Raw genomic sequence first — 23,326 nt, 5'->3', positions numbered from 1 at the left:
CTGTCTCTTATCTCTCTACACGACAGTCCCACTCGTTGTGAATCGGCCGGGAGTTCAGCTCGTCTAACTGGAGCCCGAGGTAGAGACAGTTACGAAAGTCCGGAGAACGATACCGGAATTACTTAAGGCAACCAAGGGTTCACTTGTCAGGTGGCGTGAGTTAACCACGGCATCTGACTCATTGTCACCCCCATCCAAACCCGTGACAAAGGGCTGCTTTCAAATTGCTCCATAAATTTCAAGTAAAATCAATTTTTGAATATGACTCCATGTATTGCTAAACTCTGTCCCTGCTTTTGTGGACGATTACGATTTGTCCAACTCCGGTTGTGAACAGCAGAACCACGAGGTTGCGTGTGCCGAATCGGGGGGACGGAATAGAACGGCGAGGGAATGGGAATGGGAATGGGAATGGACTGGATATGTGGGCAAGGAATGGGAATGGGGAAGGATGGGAATGGGGAACGGAATTGGTATGCGGGAGGGAATGGGAACAGGGAGTGGAGAAAATGGGAATGCAGGAGGAATGGGAGTGCATGTTTGGAATAGATACGTGGAATGGGAATGAAATGGGGGATAGGAATGTAAGAGGGGGAATAGGCACGCGGGGAGTGAGAATGAGAGCGGGAGTGAAGGAGGGATTGGGAAGGGAGTGAATGTAAGGGGGGGACAGGGAATGGGAAGGATCGAGACTGAGGGAGAATTGGGAGTAGGGAGAGCTAGTAGGAGGAGAGAGAGAGAGGGAATGGAAAGGGAGAGCTGGAAGGATGAGAGGGTAGGAGTGCGTGGGAGAGGGTGATTGGGACAGAGATACTATGGCAATGATGTTGGGAAAGGGAGGATGGATTGGGAATGTGGGCGTTGTGGATGGAATGTGACCCGGGACACCGGCGGCGGGGGGTTATTTCGCCATAAACACTGACATGTCGGTACAGTATCGGACCGGAGCACCGCGCCCGGGACGGTTTTAGCTGTGTTGCCGGGGCTCTGTGCTCTGTGTCTAGGTTACAGCGGCCGCTGGCTGCAGCATATGCGGTTCTGGCGGCAAGCAGGCTCCGGGCTCTCTCCCTGTACGTTCCCTGGTACACGATCTCCCCGACGCCGCCCGCGGACGTGACAGAGCTCACATTCCCGAGCAGCCGCCCCGCCTCCTGTGGTCCAGCAGGGGCAGGGGTGTGTGTGTGTGTGTGTGTGTGTGTGTGTGTGTGTGTGTGTGTGTGTGTGTGTGTGTGTGTGTGTGTGTGAGAGAGAGAGAGAGAGAGATTGCGGGGCGAGGAGGGGGTGAGTGAGGAAGTCTGTGAATGTGAGTGTGTGTGTCGGTGGGGAGGGATAGAGAGACAGACAGACAGAATATCTGTGTGTACATGATCGTGTATCTCTGCACCACCTTACCGACTGAACCTGCAGGTTAACCTTTAGGGAGTCTTATAGTGCTGAATTCCCCAAAGGTTAATTTGCGGGTGGAGTCAGTGGTAAGAAAGGCAAATGCAAAGTGAACATTCATGTTGAGAGTATAAACGCCAGGATGTATTGCTGAGGCTTTATAAGACGTTGGTCAGACAGCATTTGGAGTATTGTGAGGAGTTTTATCTAATAAAACTGGCATTGGACGAGTCCAAAGGAGGTTCACGAAAATTATTCCAGGAATGAAAGAGTGACTGTTGGAGGAGCATTTGATGGCTCTGGGTCTGTACTCGCTAGAGTGTAGAAAAATGAGACAGGGTCTCATTGAAGCCCACCCAGTATTGAAAGGCCTAGACTGAGTCCATGTGGGGAGGATGTTCCCTACAGATGGGGAGTCAAGGACCAGAGGGCACAGCCTCAGAATACAAAGATGTCCCTTTAGAATAGAAGAGCATAAGGCATAGGAGCAGAATTCAGCCCAACGAGTCTGCTGCACCAATCCATCATGGCTGATCCCAGATCTCAATCCAACCCCATTCACCTGCCTTCTCACTGTATCCTTTGCCCTGACCAATCAGGAAACTATCAATTTTCGCTTTAAATATACCCACGGTATTGGCCCCCACCGCAGTCTGTGGCAGAGCATTCCACAGATTTACCTCTCTTTGGCTAAAACAATTCCTCCTTACCTCTGTTCTAAAGGGTTTCCCTCAATTTTGAGGCTGTGCCCTCTAGTTCTGGACACCCCCACCATAGGAAACATCCTCTCCACATCCACCTTGTCTAGTCCTTTCAACATTCAGTAGTTCTCGACGAGATCCCCTGCATTCTGCTAAATTCCAGTGAGTACAGGACCAAAGATGCCAAATGCTCCTCATATTTTAACTCCCTCATTCTCAGAATCATCCTCGTGAACCTCCTCTGGACTCTCTCCAACGACAACACATTCTTTCTGAGATATGGGGCCCAAAACTGTTGACAATACTCCAGGTGCCGCCTGACTAATGTCTTATAAAGGCTCAGCATTATCTCCTTGCTTTTATATTCTATCCCCTTGAAATAAATGTCAACATTGCATTTGCCTTCTTTACCACAGACTCAACCTGTAAATTAACCTTCTGTGAGTCTTCACGAGGACTCATAGGTCCCTCTGCACTTCTGGTGTTTGAATTTTCTTCTCATTTAAATAATAGTCTACACTTTTGTTCCTTTTACCAAAATGCATTATCATACATTGCCCAGTACTGTATTCCATCTTCCACCCTTTTGCCCATTCTTCCTATTTGTCTAAGTCCTTCTGCAATCACATTGTTTCCTCAGCACTGCCTACCCCTCCACCTTTCTTCGTATCATCTGCAAATTTTGACACAAAGCCATCAATTCCATTATCCAAATCATTGACAAACAATGTGAAAAGTAAGTGGTCCCAATACTGACCCCTGAGGAACACCACTAGTCACTGGCAGCCAGCCAGAAAAGGCCCCTTTATTCCCACTCGCTGCCTCCTGCCTGTCAGCCAATCTGCTATCCATGCTTTCCTGTAATACCATAGGATTTTATCTTGTTAAACAGCCTCATGTGTGGCACCTTAACAAACGTCTTCTGAAAATCCAAGTAAATGACATCCACTGTCTCTCCTTTGTCCACCCTGCTTGTTATTTCCTCAAAGAGTTCTAACAGATTTTTCAGGCAAGATTTCCCTTGACAGAAACCATGCTGACTTTGGCGTATTTTATCATTAGTCTCCAAGTACCTCAAAACCTCATCATTAATAATAGACTCCAACACTTTCCCAACCACTGAGGTTAGGCTAACTGGCCTATAATTTCCTCTTTTGCCTTCCTCCCTTCTTAAAGAATGGGGTGACAATTGCAAACTTCCAGATCTCTGGAAGCATGCCAGAAGCAAGTGATTCTTGAAAGATCAGATTCAATACATCTGCTAACTATTCAGCAAACTCTTTCAGAACTCTGGGACGTAGTCCATCTGGTCCAGGCGATTTGTCTACCTGAAGACCTTTCAGTTTCCCTAACACTTCTGGCTTTGTAATAACAATGGCACTCACTCCTACTCCCTGATACTCACAGATCTCTGGCACACTGCTTGTGTCTTCCCTGGTGAAGACTGATACAAAGCACCCATTGCATTCATGTGCCATTTCTTTGTCCTCATTAGTACCTGTAACACGCTGTAAGGTTTCACTGCTAATGTAATGGCTTCTCTGTAATGTTCCACTGCTAAGGTAATGGTTTCTCTGTAGCAGCAATGTTTGGGTTATGACTAGAGATAATGGGGCACGTTAGCCAATGAGCAGGATGTTGTTCTTTCTTGCAGGTCTGGGAGCCGGGAAATCGCGGTCCTTTTGCCGGGGGAGATGAGGAGAGAAGACGCGAATGGAGAGAGTTGGTAGGCCTTGGACGGAGTGGACTTGGAGCGAGGGTCCGAAGGTCAGTGACGATCGGAGGTCGATGGTGGACGAACGGTTTATCAGTGAGCTCCAACATTACGCAATAGACTGTTTCATGAGAATGAGCTGTTTTTCTTTTGTGTTTTTTTTTATTAACCATAGAGTCAAATTAAGAATTATAAAGCTCAATTGTTTAATTGCATATTGTGTACTGTTTGTTATCTCGTGGTACTGATTTGTAACAGGGGACACATCACGCAGTGTCCACCCAAACGAGATTTCTTAAGTTTGACTGGGTCAGGGGGCTACCATCCCCTACATTAGGCCGCAAGCCAAAGCAAGAGTTACATACCTCATCAGCATCATTTTCCAGTGGTTCAGTATCAACTCTCACATCCCTTTTGCTCTTTATATAACTGAAAAAAACTTTTAGTATCCTGCTTTATATTATTGTCTAGTTTGCCCTCATAATTCATCTTTTCCCTTCTTATGGCTTTTTAGTTGCCTTTTGCTGGATTTTAAACTTCCCAAGCATCTAACTTCTCACTCACTGTTGCTACTTTATATACCCTTTCCTTAGCTTTTAGACAGTCCTTAACTTCCTTTGTCAGCCACGGTTGCCTATCCCTGCCATTTGAGAATAATTTCTTCTGTGGGACAAATCTAGCCTTGCTGAACTATTCCCAGCAACTTCAGCCACTTCTGCTCTTCTATCATTCCCGGCAGTATCCCCCTCCATTCCACCTGAGCAAGCTCCTCTCTCATGTCTCTGTAATTCCCTTTATTCCTTGGCGATACTAATACATCTGACTTATGCTTCTCCCTCTCAAACTTCAGTATGAATTCAATTATATTATGATCACTGGCTCCTAAGAGTTCCTTTACCTTAAGCTCCCTAATAAACTCTGGATTATTACAGAACACCCAATTTAAGATAGCCTTTCTCCAAGTAGGCTCAAGCACAAGCTGCTCTAAAAAGCCATATCATAGGCATTCAACAAATTCCCTCTCTTGCGATTGGACCCTAACCTGATTTTCCCAATCCCCTTGCATATTGAAGTTCCCCATTGCAATTGTGACATTACCCTTATGACATGCCCTTTCCAGGTCCCTTTGCAATCTCAACCCCACATCTTGGCTACTACAGTGGCATGCAAAAGTTTGGGCACCCCTGGTCAAAATTTCTGTTACTGTGAATAGCTAAGCGAGTAAAAGTTGACCTGATTTCTGAAAGGCATAAAGTTAAAGATGACACATTCCTTTAATATTTTAAGCAAGAAAACGTTTTTACTTCCATCTTGTACAGTTTCAAAATAACAAAGAAAGGAAAAGGGCCCAAAGCAAAAGTCTGGGCACCCTGCATGGTCAGTACTTAGTAACACCCCCTTTGGCAAGTATCACAGCTTGTAAACACTTTCTGTAGCCAGACAAGAGTCTTTCAATTCGTGTTTGGGGGATTTTTGCCCATTCTTCCTTGCAAAAGGCTTCTAGCTCTGTGAGATTCTTGGGCCGTCTTGCATGCACTGCTCTTTTGAGGTCTATTCACAGATTTTCGATGATGTTTAGGTCGGGGGACTGTGAGGGCCATGGCAAAACCTTCAGCTTGCGCCTCTTGAGGTAGTCCATTGTGGATTTTGAGGTGTGTTTAGGATCATTATCCTGTTGTAGAAGCCATCCTTTTTTCATCTTCAGCTTTTTTACAGACGGTGTGATGTTTGCTTCCAGAATTTGCTGGTATTTAATTGAATTCATTCTTCCCTCTACCAGTGAAATGTTCCCCGTGCCACTGGCTGCAACACAAGCTCAAAGCATGATCGATCCACCCCCGTGCTTAACCGTTGGAGAGGTGTTCTTTTCATGAAATTCTGCACCCTTTTTTCTCCAAACATACCTTGCTCATTGCAGCCAAAAAGTTCTATTTTAACTTCACCAGTCCACAGGACTTGTTTCCAAAATGCATCAGGCTTGTTTAGATGTTCCTTTGCAAACTTCTGATGCTGAATTTTGTGGTGAAGACGCAGGAAAGGTTTTCTTCTGATGACTCTTCCATTAAGGTCATATTTGTGCAGGTGTTGCTGCACAGTAGAACAGTGCACCACCACTCCAGAGTCTGCTAAATCTTCCTGAAGGTCTTTTGCAGTCAAACGGGGGTTTTGATTTGCCTTTCTAGCAATCCTACGAGCAGTTCTCTCGGAAAGTTTTCTTGGTCTTCCAGACCTCAACTTGACCTCCACCATTCCTGTTAACTGTCATTTCTTAATTACATTATGTACTGAGGAAATGGCTACCTGACAACACTTTGCTGTCTTCTTATAGCTTTCCCCTGCTTTTTGGGCATCATTTATTTTAATTTTCAGAGCGCTAGGCAGCTGCTTAGAGGAGCCCATGGCTGCTGATTGTTGGGACAAGGTTTGAGGAGTCAGGGTATTTATAAAGCTTTGAAATTTGCATCACCTGGCCTTTCCTAATGATGACTGTGAATAAGCCATAGCCCTAACAGGCTAATTAAGGTCTGAGAACTTGGCAAAAGTTATCTGAGAGCTCAGATCTCTTGGGGTGCCCAAACTTTTGCATACCACTGTATTTGGAGGCCTATATATGATTCCCATAATGGTTTTTCTACCCTTGTAGTTTCTTAACTCCACCCACAAAGATTCAACATTTTCTGACTCTGTCACCTCTTTCTAAAGATGTAATTCCATCTCTTACCAACAGAACCACACCACCACCTATGTTTTCCTGCCAGTTCTTTAATTACAAAGTATATCCTTTGATATTAAGCTTCCAACTGTGACCTTCTTTCAGCCACAACTCAGTGATGCCGATAACATCATACTGACCAATCTCTAAATGCGCCACAAATTCATCCACCTTATTCCAACTGCTACGTGCATTTAAATACAGCAAATTCAGTCCTGCATTCGTCACCCTTTTGAATTTTCCCTCTGTGATACAATTAACCTCTTTGCTCTGTCTGCATTTGTACCCAATCATTGGCTTGTCCTTCCTTACATTCATGTTACACCCATCATCGACTTGTAAACCTGCTGGCTCATCCCCAGCTCTATCATCCTGGTTCCCATCCCCTTGCCATATTAAACCACTCCCAATAACTCTCGTAACACTGCCAGAAAGGACATAAGAACATAACGAATAGGACAGGAGTCGGCCATCTGGCCCGTCGAGCCTGCTCCGCCATTCAATAAGATCATGGCCGATCTGACCATGGACTCATCTCCACCTACCCGCCTTTTCCCCGTAACCCTTAATTCCCCGACTATGCAAAAATCTATCCAGCCTTGTCTTAAATATATTTACTGAGGCAGCCTCCACTGCTTCATTGGGCAGAGAATTCCACAGATTCACCACTCTCTGGGAAAAGCAGTTCCTCCTCATCTCTGTCCTAAATCTACTCCCCTGAACCTTGAGGCTACGCCCCCTAGTTCTAGTCTCACCCACCAGTGGAAACAACTTCCCTGCCTCTATCTTATCTATCCCTTTCATAATTTTATATGTTTCTATAAGATCTCCTCTGATTCTTCCGGATTCCAGTGAGTACAGTCCCAGGCGACTCAATCTCTCTTCATAGTCTAACCCCCGGTGAACCTCCTCTGCACCACCTCCAAAGCCAGTATATCTTTCTTCAAGTAAGGAGACCAGAACTGTACAGAATGCTCCTGATGTGGCCTCACCAGTACCCTGTACAATTGCAGCATAACCTCCCTGCTCTTAAATTCAATCCCCTTTGTACAGGTCACACCTGCCCCAGATTCAGATCCAGAAATCCAAATCCCTGGCCCCTGCTCCAATTCTTCAGCCACATATTTATCAGCTACCTCATTCTCATCCTGTCCTCGCTGTCGCAAGGCACAGGCAGCAATCTATGAAGAAGTGCACTCAGTTATTGCCACTGTTCCCAAAGTGGACAAGTTTATCATCTTCGGAGGCTGCAATGCAAGAGTAGGCCGTGACAACACCTCCTGGGATGGGGTCATTGGGAAATACGGAGTTTGTCACTGCAGCAGCAACAGTCTTCTCCCACTCCAGACACGCACCGAACATGAATTGTTGAAAATGTTCAATAGTGTAATCATGGGGCAATCTACAATGACCAACTGCTACTCATTGTACTGTGGGAGGAAATCAGAGCACCTGGAGGAAACCCACACATTCACAGGGAGGACATGCAGACTCTTCACGGTTAATGTTGGAATTGAACTCTGAACTCCGACCCCTGTATTAGTGTTGTGCTGACCATTCTGTTACCATGACATTTAGGGTAGTGATGGAGCAGTCTGCGCTGTCCTGGCTGTTTCAAATTCAGGCGAGTTGTGGAATCTTCTTCCCCGTTCCAACGGAGGATCCTTGTTCCAAAACACTGGTTCTGTGTCACTCCCCAGTGATGCTGCCTGACCGTGTCCAGTCGTGATAGCCCGTGTCCACCCCAACTGCTTCCCTCAAAGTTGCCATGCAAGTTGATAGGGTCGTTCAGAAGGCGTGTGGTGTGTGGGTCTTCATTAGTTGGGGAATTGAGTTCGAGAACTCTATAAAACCCCGGTGGGATCACACTTGGAATATTGTGTTCGGTTTTGGTCGTCTCATTATAGGAGAAATGTGGAAGCTTTGGAGAGGGTGCAGAGGAGATTTATAGTCCGTGAGCCAGGACCCCAAATTTGGGCCACTGGTACCGTCTGGGGGGAATAATTCTTATAGTGCTTTTTGGCAAGGTATACACCCCTAGTGCTAGACAATATGTGATAGCATTGCAGCGGTGATAGTTTGCGTGGTAACCACCATGCTTTAAGAACCATGATCCCATGGTGCTTTGCCTATGATAAGATGAATTATACCAGGTACCTGTCCCCTTACTTTGCTCAGATGATGAACCTCCCAGAAAAGAATTCTTCTGTGTATGAGGCCTTCAGGACAGGCCAATTCTCTTTGGATGAGGGGCATCTTGATAGAGGTGTACAAGATGATAAGGGGCAGAGATGGGGTGAATGGTCAGAGACAAGGGGGCTAATACAAGGAGGCGGAGTTAAGTTGGCGCTAAACGGCAACTCCTTTGCTTGCATCTTCGGAAACAGCTCGATTTCTATCTTTAATATCTTCATATTTCCCTTTCAGGGTTCTTTTGAAGACCCTGACTTGGAGTAACACGCAGACTTCGGTTCTTTGTGGGAATGGAACCCACTCTCGGGGTTTCAGAACTGCCTATTGTTCAGCATGCAAAGGGTTTGGCCTGAGAGTCCGGCTCGAATTCGGAAGCCTAAGATGGCGGGGCTCTGGAGGCGGGCGGATCGAGGGTTGGTGTCATGGCAGGAGACTCGTGTGTCGTCGGGGAGGTCGGAAAATCTTTGCGACCTTCAGGCACAGAGCTCGAAAAAGGCGACGAAACGGACTTTTTAACATCGTAAAGCAGAGGGTTGTTGTTATGTCTCCTGCTCGCTGTGAAAATGGGGGATACCTCCCGCTCCCTTATTAGGGAGAGAGAGAGCCTGTGGTTTGTCGAATGCTGGATGAAATGCGATAGTCTTCGGGGTAACTGCAAGTCTGTGTCTTTGCTATCGCCCAACTCAGGCTTGATGCTCGGTAGCGGGTGTGTTTTTTTTTGCTGGGGGAGGGGAGATCGTTACTTGCTGCCGCTTATCGTGGGAGGGGACTTTGAGGTTCTCACATTTAACTGTTGTTCATTCTTTGGGGCACTTCTCTGTTTTTGTGGATGTTTGCAAAGAAAAAGCATTTCAGGATGTATATTGTATACATTTCTCTGACACTAAATTGGACATCTGAACTTTAACTTTACGGTGATTGGAGGAAAGTGTCAGGGTGGGGGTGTCAGAGGAAAGTTCTTTACAGAGAGTGGTGGGTGTGTGGAAGGCGCTGCCGGGGGTGGTGACAGAGGCAGATACATTAGGTTATCTAAGAAACTCTTGGGGCCTGTGGATGATAGAAGAATGGAGGGCTATGTGGGAGGGAAGGGTTCGATGGATCTTAGAACAGGTTAAAAGTTCAGCACATCATGCTGGGTGTACACTGCTGTAACATTCAGTGTTTGTACAGTCCCTCGACACACCAGCATCTGCATATCTGCCTTTTATTTTAATGAATTAAAAAAAGATTACAAACACGAGATTCTGCAGATGTTGGAAATCCAGAGCAACACACACAAAATGCCGGAGGAACTTCAGTGGGCCAGGCAGCATCTCTGAAGAGGAATGAACAGTCGATGTTTTGGACTGAGACCTTGCCCTTAACAAATGGTAAATGCTTTTTACTGTTGGTACAATATTAAAAATAACACTCAGCAGCCGTGCAACCGGGTGACGCTGTTGGTACAAATCCAGGGACCCAAGTCAGGTACTGTCTATGTGGAGTGTCTGGACTGGCTTTCCCCGGGTGCTCCGGTTTCGATCCACATCCTGAGGACATGCGCATCGGTGGGGTAAATGACATGTGGGTGTACCAGAGCAAAGTGACGAGTTGGTGGAAAGGAAGAAATGGGATTGGAGTGAATGGGGCCAGAATGGATTCTGCGGGCCAAATGGCCTCCTGCGCTGTATGACACCACACAACCAGCATTCACTGCCTGGAGGATGAGGAGTCAGGGCTGCTGATTACTCCCCGTCCTGCTGCTGGGTTCCATTGCCCTCGAGCTCTGTCTCCGTGACGCTGTGTCAGCCTACCACCGACAAGCACGGGGGAAATGCTGGACAAATGGGAGGGAGCTGTGCACTCCTGGGATCACTCTGGGATAGACACATCTCCCTACCTCCAGTTTCCCTGCCCGTTATACACTGAGGCTCTGCTCTGCATCGATACACAGGCAGCGGGGTAGCATAGCGGTCAGCGTAACGCTCTCAGTGCGAGCTATCCAATCAGGGTTCAATTCCCGCTACACACATCAAAGTTGCTGGTGAACACAGCAGGCCAGTCAGCATCTCTAGGAAGAGGTACAGTCGACGTTTCAGGCCGAGACCCTTCGTCAGGACGCTGCGTCAATTCCCGCTGCTGTTTTTACGAATTTGTACGATCTCCCCATGACCATGTGGGTTTCCTCTGGGTGCTCTGGTTTCCTCCAAAGATGTACATGTTAGGGTCAGTCAGCTGTGTTGGGGCAGGAAGCGTGGCGGGCTGTCCCAGCATGTTTTTGCACACTCTTGGTCATTGATGCACATGGTACACTTCATTTAAGTTTCGAGGTACATATGAGAAGCAACCCTGATCTACAAACGTTTGTAATCTAACCCATACATAACTGCTTCAGGCCATTCTGTAACCAACAGTTACAGCACATCAGACGTTCCTCTGCCCCAGAGCGGGACTGAACAGCGCACAGGTTGCCGAGGTGACAGTTCAGGGGTAGGTTCACCCACAGAGCGGGGGGAAACCGGAGCATCTGGAGGAAATCCACACGGTCCCAGAGAGAACGTACAAACTCCTTACAGACAGCAGTGGGAATCGAACCTCGATCCCTGGCACTGGAAAGCATAACACAAGGTGCTATCCAGTGGACATTGGCGATCTCTTCCGCATGGGATTTGGCAATCTTCTCAAATGGTGCCAGCCACGCTGGTGAAGGAGCATTAAAGGGAGGGCTCCAACCCCTGCCCCCCCATCTTGCTCACCCTACCCCAATAATATGTGGGAAGGGACGTGTGTGAGCTGAAGTCTGCAGGAAGCTGTTAGCCGGGGGTGTGAGCTGGCCCAAGATGGCTGATGACAAGGAGCCCAGAGAGAGGTGCCGTCCTGCAGTGCTGGTCTCCTGTCCTCATCAGTCAGCCCTTCCGCCTGACCAGTCCAATCGCCGCACTTGTTCATCCATGGTGCCCCTCCTCCAGGGGGTCAGCATGCGCACCCTGCCCCTGGGAGGGGTTGTCAGTTGTCCGGTCCCCAGCTCTGCAAAGGAAGGACAGAGTGAGTAGCAGGGCAGGACACTGGGGGACACTCACACCCCAGCCCTGGAGAACACAACAGGAAACACAGATTCTAGTGCTTGGTACTTTAGTGGTAAGTCTCTACTTCCCACTGATAGTGTGGTCTCTAGTTCCTGGTGATAGTGTGGTAAGTCTCTAGTTCCTGGTGATGGTGTGGTAAGTCTCTAGTTCCTGGTGATAGTGTGGTAAGTCTCTAGTTCCTGGTGGTAGTGTGGTAAGTCCCTAGTTCCTGGTGATAGTGTGGTCTCTAGTTCCTGGTGATAGTGTGGTCTCTAGTTCCTGGTGATAGTGTGGTAAGTCTCTAGTTCCTGGTGGTGGTGTGGTAAGTCTCTAGTTCCTGGTGATAGTGTGGTCTCTAGTTTCTGGTGATAGTGTGGTAAGTCTCTAGTTTCTGGTGATAGTGTGGTAAGTCTCTAGTTCCTGGTGGTAGTGTGGTAAGTCTCTAGTTCCTGGTGATAGTGTGGTAAGTCTCTAGTTCCTAGTGATAGTGTGGTAAGTCTCTAGTTCCTGGTGATGGTATGGTAAGTCTCTAGTTCCTGGTGATAGTGTGGTAAGTCTCTAGTTCCTGGTGATAGTGTGGTCTCTAGTTCCTAGTGATAGTGTGGTAAGTCTCTAGTTCCTGGTGATGGTATGGTAAGTCTCTAGTTCCTGGTGATAGTGTAGTAAGTCTTTAGTTCCTAGTGATAGTGTGGTAAATCTCTAGTTCCTGGTGATAGTGTGGTAAGTCTCTAGTTGCTGGTGGTAGTGTGGTCTGTAGTTCTTGGTGATGATGTGGTAAATATCTGGCCCTTAGTAGCACAGTGATAAGAATATCAGATACATGGATGGGAGGTGTATGGAGGGATATGGTCCGTGTGCAGGTCAGTGGGACTAGGCAGAAAATGGTTCGGCACAGCCAAGAAGGGCCAAAAGGCCTGTTTCTGTGCTGTAGTTTCTATGATTCTATGGTTCTATATCCACTTGTCACGCGGGAGACCAGAGTTCAAGAACCTGCTGGGGACATTATCAGGGGCATTGGGTTAGCTATCACAGTGCCAGTGGCCTGGATTCAGTCCGTGCAGGTGTCTGTAGGAAGTCCTCCCTGTGACTGTGTAGGGTCCCTCTAACTGCTCCAGTTGCCTTTCCCTGCAAATTCACATTCCTCTCTAGAATGCCTCTGTCAAATCTGTCTCCACCACCACTCAGGCAGCAAATTCCCTCTGTGTGAAATGGCTTGCCCCTCACATCTCACCTTAAATGCATCCGTTCTAGTATTCGACATTTCAACCCTCAGAAAATGATACTGTCTGTCCCCTCTATCTTTGCCTCTCATAATCATGTACACCTCTATCAGATCTCTCCTCAGCCCCTGCCACTCCAGAGAAAACAACCCAAGTTTGTCCAGCCTCACAAGGTCTCTAAACCTGGCAGTATCCTGGTAACCCTCTTCTGCACCCTCTCAGGAGCCTCAACATCCTTCCTGTAGAGGGGCAACCAGGACTGTAAACAATACTCGCTGGTGAGATCACTCTACTAGGGAAAGGCCTGCAGCTATGCCTGGAGAATTTTACCTAGGTTTTCTGCATTTTGGATATGGACTTAGACTGTAGACTTTTTTCAGTCTTATTGTTTTTTATATTTTGTGTTTTTCACCCAATTTTTTGGTACGGGGAGGAGGGATTTGGGGGTCGTGCTGCTGTTCTTTTCTTTCTTGGTTTCGTGACTATCTGGAGAAGAAAAATTTCAGAGTTGTATACTCTGAGAATAAATGAACTTTTGCACCTTTGAAAATGCTGGAGGAACTCAGTCCTGGTGAAAGGTCTCAGCCTGAAATGTCAACCGTTTATTCTTTTCCATTGATGCTGCCTGACCTGCTGAGTTTCTTCAGCATTTTGTGTGTGTTGCTTTGGATATCCAGCATCTGCAGAATCTGTCATCTGCCAGTTTGTCCTACTCTCCCTTCTGCACCCCCCCCCCACCACTGACATTCTGTATTCCTGTCCCTTTCTTTCCCGTCCTGAAGAAGGGTCTCAGCCTGAAACGTTGACTGTTTATTCCCCTCCATTGATGCTGCCTGCCCTGCTGAGTTCCTCCAACGTATTGTGTGCGTTGTTCAGGCAGGCTGTACCCCCTTCACCGCCCTAGATCCCATGCGGCCACTTGCAGCACCAGTACCCACCCTCTGTGCCTAGTAATGTTTTTTTGTGTGTTCCTTAAGATATTGGAGCAGAATGAGGCTATTTGGCCCATTGAGTCTGCTCCACCATTCCATCATGGCTGATTTATTATCCATTCTCCTTGTAATCTTTGACACCCTGACTAATCAAGAACCTATCAACCTCTGCTTTAAACATACCCGTTGACTTGGTCTCCATATCCATCCGTGGCAATGAATTCCACAGATTTACCACCCACTGGACAAAGAATTCTTCCTCATCTCTGTTCTAAATAAATGTTCCTCTCTCTAAGGCCGTGCCCTCTGGTTGTAGACTCCCCCACTATAGGAAACATCCTCTCGACATCTACCCAATCCCGGACTTTCAATATTTAATGAGATCCTCCCTCATTCTTCTAAAGTCCAGCCCAAAGCCATCAAACACTCCTCCTACATTAACCCTTTCATTTCTGGACTCATTCTCATGAACCTCCTCTGGACTGTCTCCCAATACCAGCATATCCTTTCTAAGATAAGGAGCCAAAGTTACTCACAATACTCTGTGTAGTCTGACCACTGACTTATAAACCTTCTCCAGCTGTTCTGCATTCACCTGACCCTGGGTGTGTAGGTGTGGTCCTCTGAACCAGTTCCTGCCTCACCTGGTCACCTGGTGAACCGCCAATTTCTCCATCGCTGAAGAGCTTTTCTGGGATGGGAGGGGGCAGTTCCTCCTGCTCCAGTTCCCCAGGTGGAGGGCAAGGGGCCAAGGCCGCCACGTCCGATGGGTTCTTCACCTTCTTGCTGACTCGGGCGTAGACAGCCGTCACTTTCCCCGAGGCAGACCTACCACCCTCCTCCTCCTCCTCCACGATCAGATCTGTCATTGGCACGTCGGGAGCCGGCTGGCTGGAGGCCATGTACGGTTGCTCCTTTGGGTCCTCCTCTGCACCTTGGCTGGGGGCGTCCAACTCGCTGGCCGTCTGGTAGATGGGGTCTCCCTTCCCCTCGGTGTCTTCCTTGCCGACAGGGCCTGTGGGAATGTCCGGGAGTGCCCTGCTCTGTGGAGCAGGGGCATGAGGAAGTTCAGGGGACAGGGTCCCAGGCACCTGCACATCATTTTGCCAGCTCACCTTTCGCGAATGCAAGGAACCTATGGAGATTTGAGGAGAAAGCGTGAAGGGTGAACATAGAACAGTGCAACACAGTACAGGCCATTCAGCCCATGGTGTTCTGATGACCCTTTAACCTACTCTAGGAGCAGTCTAACCCTTCCCTCCTTGTTACATACCTCAAGGAGAGCTTGTGACTTTCTTGTGAGAATGATGTAATGGTCTTTTGGAGGTCACCTGATGTAATTTTCCTGCCGATGTGAGATCACGTGATGACATGTTCACCACGGGTATAAAAGGGAAGACCCCTGGTGACGCAGTTTAGTTTTCCAGCTAGAACATTAGCCTGAGGCTCCGCTCCGTTGCGTGTTTTTTTTATGAAGCAGTTTCATTTTTAAAACAGAGTGTTACGTTCTATTGTAAGGTACAATAGTGCTGGACTGGCAGTTTACCCATTTCTGCCAGATTTGTTGATGTACCTTTTCAGTAGTATTGGAGAGCGAAGACTTTATCGAAGTACAGGACCTGAAGGATTGAGAGAAGTTGGTATCGTTCGGCAGTTTAACGAAGGATCGACCTTATTGAGTCTTCGTTGAAGAAGTAGCGACCTGCATCGAAGATAACTCCTGCCAAAGGAGCAGGGAAGTTCATGCAAGGTTTGCTCTCTAGAAATAAAGGTCAGTTGTTTCAAGCCATTTATTTCCTTCACCATGAATCCTTTGGACAGAACCAGCAGGAAAGTCACGTCTATGAAGAAATCCTTCTCCAGAGAAGTCTCTCCCAATTGAATGTATAAATCTGTTGAACTTTCGAATTCACCATTTTAAGAACTATGTTTGACTTGACCGCTTTAAGAACTGCTTTCGCATTTATCGCTTCAAGAACCAGTACCGAGTGGCAATTTGTTGAACGGTCGCACAGCGGTTAACTTCCGGTTAAGGTTTTCGTTTTTTTTTTATTGTTTATCCGTGTTTAATAAATGCTTGGTTGTTTTTATATAACCTGACTTGGTTGATATTCACTGTTGCTGGTTATGTAACACTCCTACATAGCCCTCCATTTGTGAGACAGACATGATGAGCTATATGGCCTAATTCTGATCCTATGTCTTATGGTCTTACAGTCTTCTTTCAGCCATGTGCTCATCTAAGAACTTTATCTAAATATCCCTAATGTATCTGCCTCTATCACCACCCCAGCAGGGTATTCCACACAGCCACCACTCTTGTGTAAAATAACCCACCTCTGACATCCCACCCTCCCATACTTTCCTCTCATCTCCTTAAAATTATGTCCTCCCTCCTCCATCCTGGGAAAATGTCTCTGAATGCCCACTCAATCGATGCCTCTTATCATCTTGTACCCCCCTACCAAGTCACCTCTCATCCTCCCTCACTCCAGAGAGAAAAGCCCAGGCTCACTCAACCTATCCTCATAAGACACACTCTCTAGTTCAAGCAGCATCCTGATAAATCTCCTCTGCATCCTAGGCGCCACGAATCTACAACTGGGACATGGGCCTCTCTTGGTTCCTCAATAGACAATAGACAATAGGTGCAGGAGTAGGCCATTCGGCCCTTCGAGCCAGCACCGCCATTCACTGTGATCATGGCTGATCATCCACAATCAGTATCCAGTTCCTGCCTTATCCCCATAACCTTTGATTCCGCTATCTTTAAGAGCTCTATCCATCTCTTTCTTGAAAGCATCCAGAGACTTGGCCTCCACAGCCTTCTGGGGCAGAGCATTCCATATATCCACCACTCTCTGGGTGAAAAAGTTTTTCCTCAACTCCGTTCTAAATGGCCAACCCCTCATTCTTAAACTGTGGGCTCTGGTTCTGGACTCACCCATCAGCGGGAACATGCTTCCTACCTCCAGCGTGTCCAATCCCTTAATAATCTTTTATGTTTCAATAAGATCCCCTCTCAGCCTTCTAAATTCCAGAGTATACAAGCCCAATCGCTCCAATCTTTTGACATGTGATAGTCCCGCCATCCCAGGAATTATCCTTGTGAACCTACGCTGCACTCCCTCAATAGCAGGAATGTCCTTCCTTAAATTTGGAGACCAAAACTGCACACAGTACTCCAGGTGTGGTCTCACCAGGACCCTGTACAGCTGCAGAAGGACCTCTTTGCTCTTATACTCAATTCCCCTCATTATGAAGGCCAGCATGCCATTAGCTTTCTCGAACCTGTCTCAAGGAGGGTGTGTGGTCAGGAGGAGGCCACTCGGCCCTTCAGATTAGCCCCACACCCATTCATTCAGTCAGGACTGTACCTCTGATCCTCAGCTCTAAACAGAATTCAGCATGTCACAGAAGCCAGCCTCCCCTCCATGACTCTGTCTACACTTCTCACTCTCTCAGTAATGAGGCCAGCATCATCAAAGACCCCACCCACCCCCTATATTCTCCCTTCTCCCCTCTCCCATCAGGCAGAAGATACAAAAGCCTGAAAGCACATCCCACCAGGCTCAAGGATAGCTCTATCCCTGCAGTTATAAGACTGTTGAATGGTCCTCTAGTACAGTGGTTCTCAGCCGCCTTCTGCTCTCAGCCATCTTGTGACTTTCATTTGCCCCTGTGGAAGGGGGCTCAGCGGCAACCCTGCAGGGTGTGAACGGTGATTCGCGTGTGATCAAGGAGGGTGTGAACGGTGATTCACGTGTGAACGGTGATTTGCATGTGATCAAGGAGGGTGTGAATGGTGATTCACATGTGATCAAGGTGGGTGTGAACAGTGATTCACGTGTGGTCAAGGAGGGTGTGAACGGTGATTCGCGTGTGGTCAAGGAGGGTGTGAAAGGTGATTCACATGTGATGAAGCTGGGTGTGAACGGTGATTTTGTCAACGGTGATTCACATGTGATGAAGGAGGGTGTGAACGGTGATTCACGTGTGATCAAGGTGGGTGTGAACTGTGATTCACATGTGATCAAGGAGGGTGTGAACTGTGATTCACGTGTGATCAAGGAGGGTGTGAACGGTGATTCGCGTGTGATGAAGGTGGGTGTGAACGGTGATTCGCGTGCGATCACGGAGGGTGTGAACGGTGATTCACATGCGATCAAGGAGGGTGTCAACGGTGATTCACATGTGATGAATCTGGGTGTGAACGGTGATTTGCGTGTGATCAAGGTGGGTGTGAATGGTGATTCACGTGTGATTTAAGGTGAGTGTAAACAGTGATTCACGTGTGATCAAGGAGGGTGTGAACAGTGATTTGTGTGTGATCAAGGAGGAGAAAAGATAACGATTGATGCACCACACCCCCCAACCACACACACACATGTGTTTTGCTGCCTCACTTGCATCATCTAGCATATTTTCCCATTCATTTCAATCTGGGTTCCAAATAAATTACATATATTTGTTTCTGTTTCATTTATATATTTTAGTAATATTTCATTAAAACTGGAAACTGATGATGGTTCACTGTGCTTCTCAAGGTCCAACCCTACATCCCTGTTGTGAGAGGTGGAAACAGGGGAGGCTAGTTTACAGAGCCGTGGTGAAGCTGAAAATGCCAATCCTCTGTACAGTTGACGCAAACAATTTCAGAAGCATTGATGAACTCCAACCATGCTATTGACTTCAGGGGACGATGGAGACAGGAGGTCATGGATGGCCTATGCTCCACTGGGAGCCAAGGGCCCAAGAAAGTACGTTTTCAGAAAGTTCTGTGGCTCCCAGCTTCTTGCTTTTTACTTATGGCCTCTACAAGATCCGGTATGGCTCCCGGCAATGTTCCCTCTGATTTGTAAAGACCAGTGTGCACAAAAATCTTGTGCTGTGCAATATTTTGCCCAATGATAACAACATGTGCGTACTGAATTTTTAAATGGAAGTAAACCTGAAAGTTTTCTAAGCCCCAATCTGCTTTAAATGAAGTCGCAGTTCTTTTGAGCTTCACGTCTTTTGCTTCTTTGGAATTCAACATAATAAATCAATAATTTCTTCAATAAAAAAAAATATAAATAAGCCAGTTCTAAAATGCAATTGTGTACGATCGTGAAATATACTTAACATGCCAACGAGGTGGAGGGTGACAACCTTTTGTGCGCAATTTAAATTCCTGTGTGTGCTGGTAGCAAAAGACACACACTCACACCTTCGAGGGAACATTGATACAATCTACCTGGCTCTGGCCCTGACACTCTCTCTGACACTGTAACGCTCCTCAGTCCACTGTGTAGTGAACTGATCTGTGTGAACAATGTGCACGACAAGCTTTTCACTGTCTCTCAGTACATGTGACCGCAGTAAATCGGCTGACCAATATATCAATCGCCCGAGCAGTTTAATAGTCCCATTGGCTCTTCCAAGCTGCTCTGTTTCTTTGGAATCTGAGCCCATTCACTTGCCAGTGACAATAATAAATAGGACAGTTTAACTATTTACGATTAAAACTGGAGGCCCCGGCGAAAACCGATTAAACAGATTGATCCCTTCACCACAGCAGAGTTACCGAAAACCGAGCAGGGGAACAGAGAAATACTCAGCATCTATTGAGCTCGTGTGTTTGGTCAGAGGCTTTTCACCAGAGTGAAAATATATTACCAGACCAAAGTCTTAAATAGGCATATACTGTAGATGGTAGAAGAATGGAGGGCTGTGTAGGAAGGGAAGGGTTAGATTGATGCTGGAGTAGGGTATAAGGTCAGCACAACACTGTGGACTGAATGGCCTGTACTGTGCTGAAGTGTTCTATGTTCTGTGTTTTCTTTGTCAGTCAGAATCTCTCTCCAAGGGTAGAAATACAAATAACAGAGGGAATGCAATTGGTGAGAATGGAGAAGTTGAAATGAGATGTGTGGGATGGGTCTTTTATATAGATTTCAGGTTTTTAGATTTGTTTTATTCATCCCATGTACATTGAAATGTGTCGTTTCAGCTTGGGGTGTGTTGCAGGCGAGGCAGGGTGCCCGAATGGGTTCTTTGGGGTAGGCCGAAACGTTGACTGTTTGCTCCTTTCCGCGGATACTGCCCGGCCAGCTGAGCTCCGCCAGCATTTTGTGTGTGTTGCTCTGAAACACAGTTGTGTGTTTTAATCTGGGGTTTATTTAGAAACAGTGTGGAACAAGCCCTTCCAGCCCTGCTGCCCAGCAGCCCCCCTCTATGACCCGAGCCTCATCACAGGACAGTTTACAGTCACCATCAAACAGGACTGTGGGAGGAAAGCAGGGTACCTGGAGGAAACCCATGTGGTTGACAAAGAGGACGTACTAGCTTCTTACAGAGGATGTTCCCATGCCAGTAGAGAAACACCAATGCCCTTGAATGGAAAATCCTACAAAAACATAGTGGATGTAATGGATACAGCCAAGTCCATCATGGGTAAAGCCCTCCCCACCATTGGCACATCGATACAGAGTACTGTCGCAGAAAAGCAGCAGCCAGCAGTAACCACCAGGCCAGGCTCCCTCCTCCCTGCTGCCCTCAGGAAGGACTCAGGACTCACACCCCCAGGCTCAGGAACAGTTATTACCTCTCAACCATCAGGCTCCTGAACCAGAGGGGATAACTTCACTCAGCTTCACCTGCCCAATCACTGAACTCTCCCACAAGCTATGGACTCACTTTTAAGTACTCTTCATCTCAGCTTCTCAAGATTCATTACTTAGTTTTTTTTTAATTCCTTATTTATGCATCTTTCCTTTTTCAATTTGCACAGTTTATTGTCTTTTGTACAACGGTTGTTTGTCTGTCTTTGTTATGTATGGTTTTCCATTGATTCTTTCGCGTTCTTTGTATTTACTGTGCATGCCTGCAAGAAAACAAATCTCAGAGATGTATATGGTGATGTATATGTAATTTGATAATAAATTCACTTCGAACTTTTTTTTTAACCCTTTGACTCTCTGAGAATATAGTATTAACGGTAAAACTCTTGGCAGTGTGGAGGATCAGAGGGATCTTGGGGTCCGAGTCCATAGGACGCTCAAAGCAGCTACGCAGGTTGACTGTGTGATTAAGAAGGCATACGGTGCATTGGCCTTCATCAACCATGGATTGAGTTTTAGGAGCCGAGAGGTAATGTTGCAGCTATATCGGACCCTGGTCAGACCCCACTTGGAGTACTATGCTCATTTCTGGTTGCCTCACTACAGGAAGGATGTGGAAACCATAGAAAGGGTGCAGAGGAGATTTACAAGGATGTTGCCTGTATTGGGGAGCGTGCCTTATGAAAACAGGTTAAGTGAACTCGGCCTTTTCTCCTTGGAGCAACGGAGGATGAGAGGTGACCTGCTAGAGGTGTACAAGATGATGAGAGGCGTTGTTCGTGTGGATAGTCAGAGGCTTTTTCCCAGGGCTGAAATGGCTAACACGAGAGGGCACAGTTTTAAGGTGCTGGGGAGTCGATACAGAGGAGATGTCAGGGATAAGTTTTTTACGCAGAGAGTAGTGAGTGCGTGGAATGGGCTGTCAGTGAAGATGGTGGTGGTGGATACGATAGGGTCTTTTAAGAGACTCCTGGATAGGTACATGGAGCTTAGAAAAATAGAGGGCTATGGGTCACCCTAGGTAATTTCTAAAGTAAGTCCATGTCCGGCACAGTATTGTGGGCTGAAGGGCCTGTATTGTGCTGCAGGTTTTCTATTTTCTGAGGTCTACAAATTAAAACGGGAGATAGAAAATGTATGCCAAAAGGGTAATGTTACAATAGTTATGGGGGATTTCAATATGCAGATAGATTGGGAAAATCAGATTGGTTCTGGATTCCAAGGCGGGGAATTTCTAGAATGTCTACAAAATGGCTTTTCAGAGCAGTTTGTGGTTGAGTCAACTACAGTATCAGCTATTCTAGATTGTGTGTTATGCAATGAACTGAAAGTGATTAGCAAGCTTAAGCTAAAAGAACCCAGAGGGGCAAGTGATCATAATATGATTGAATTCACCCTGAAACTTCAGAAGGAGAAGCTAGAGCAAAAATTAGTGGGAAGTTAGAGGTTTGGGAGGCTTTTAAAAACCAACAGAAGGCCACTGAAAAGTCATAAAAAAGGAAAAGATAGAATCCATAAGAACATAAGAACAAGGAGCAGGAGTAGGTCATCCGGCCCATCGAGCCTGCCCCGCCATTGAATAAGATCATGGCTGATCTGTCCGTACACTCAGCTCCATCTAGCTCCCTTTTCCCCATAACCCTTAATTCCCTTACAATGTAAAAACCTATCCAATTGTATCTTAAATATATTTAGTGAAGAAGCCTCAACTGCTTCCCCAGGCAGAGAATTCCACAGATTCACCACTCTCTGAGAAAAACATTTTCTCCTCATCTCCGTCCTAAATCTTCTCCCCTGAATCTTGAGGCAATGTCCCCTAGTTCTAGTCTCACCTACCAATGGAAACAACTTTCCTACTTCTATCCCTTTCAAAACTTTGTATGTTTCTATAAGATCCCCTCTTATTCTCCTGAATTCGACTCAATCTCTCCTCATAGGTTAACCCCTTCATCCCTGGAATCAACCTGGTGAACCTTCGCTGCACTGTAATACAAAGCCAGTATATCCTCCCTCAAGTATGGAGACCAGAACTGCACACAGTACTCCAGGTGCGGCCTCACCAGTACCCTGTATAGTTGCAGCATGACCTCCCTGCTCTTGAATTCAATCCCTGTAGCAATGAAGGCCAACATTCCATTTGCCTTTTCAATAACTTGTTGTATCTGCAAGCCAACTTTTTGCAATTCATGAATAAGCACTCCCAAGTCCCTCTGCACAACAGCATGCTGCAATCTTTCACCATTTAAATAATAATCTGCTCCTCTATTATTCCTTCCAAAGTGGATGATCTCGCATTTACCAATGTTGTATTCCATCTGCCAGACCTTGGCCCACTCAATTCTATATCCCTCTGCAGACTCTCCACATCCTCTGTATAATTTGCTTTTCCACTCAGTTTAGTGTCATCAGCAAATTTTGCTACGCTACACTCGGTCCCCTCTTCCAAATCATCAATGTAAATGGTAAACAGCTGCGGGCCCAGCACCGACCTCTGCGGCACCCAACTCACCACCGACTGCCAACCAGAGTAACACCCATTTATACCAACTCTCTGCCTTCTATCGGTTAACCAATCCACTATCCATGCCAATACACTTCCTCTGACTCCACGCATCCGTATCTTATTTATAAGTCTCTTGTGTGGCACCTTATCAAATGCCTTCTGGAAATCCAAGTATACGACATCCACCTGTTCCCCACTATCCACTCCACTCATTATCTCCTCAAAGAACTCCAGTAAGTTTGTCAAACAGGACCTGCCCTTTCTGAAACCATGTTGTGTCTGTCTAATGGAACCACTCCTTTCTAAATGTTTTGCTATTTC

The 23,326-nt window shown here is 46.7% G+C and overlaps 1 protein-coding gene across 1 annotated transcript in view; it reads right to left on the bottom strand.

Moving 5' to 3' along the window:
- Positions 1–9,873: 9,873 nt before the first annotated feature.
- LOC134350030 (uncharacterized) overlaps positions 9,874–23,326 on the bottom strand; it is a 51,264-nt gene continuing 37,811 nt past the window's right edge. The window contains exons 5-6 of the mRNA XM_063054937.1: positions 14,545–15,035; positions 9,874–11,710 (exon numbers count right to left, since the gene is read on the bottom strand). Of these exons, the coding sequence (XP_062911007.1) occupies positions 11,690–11,710; positions 14,545–15,035 (512 nt within the window). The 3' untranslated portion in view covers positions 9,874–11,689. The remainder of the gene's footprint in view (positions 11,711–14,544; positions 15,036–23,326) is intronic.

This window comes from Mobula hypostoma, chromosome 8, assembly GCF_963921235.1.
Source record: "Mobula hypostoma chromosome 8, sMobHyp1.1, whole genome shotgun sequence".
NCBI classification, from domain to species: domain Eukaryota; kingdom Metazoa; phylum Chordata; class Chondrichthyes; order Myliobatiformes; family Myliobatidae; genus Mobula; species Mobula hypostoma.
The sequence above is the reverse complement of the archived record's forward strand: the minus strand, read 5'-3'. Positions and strand labels throughout refer to the sequence as shown.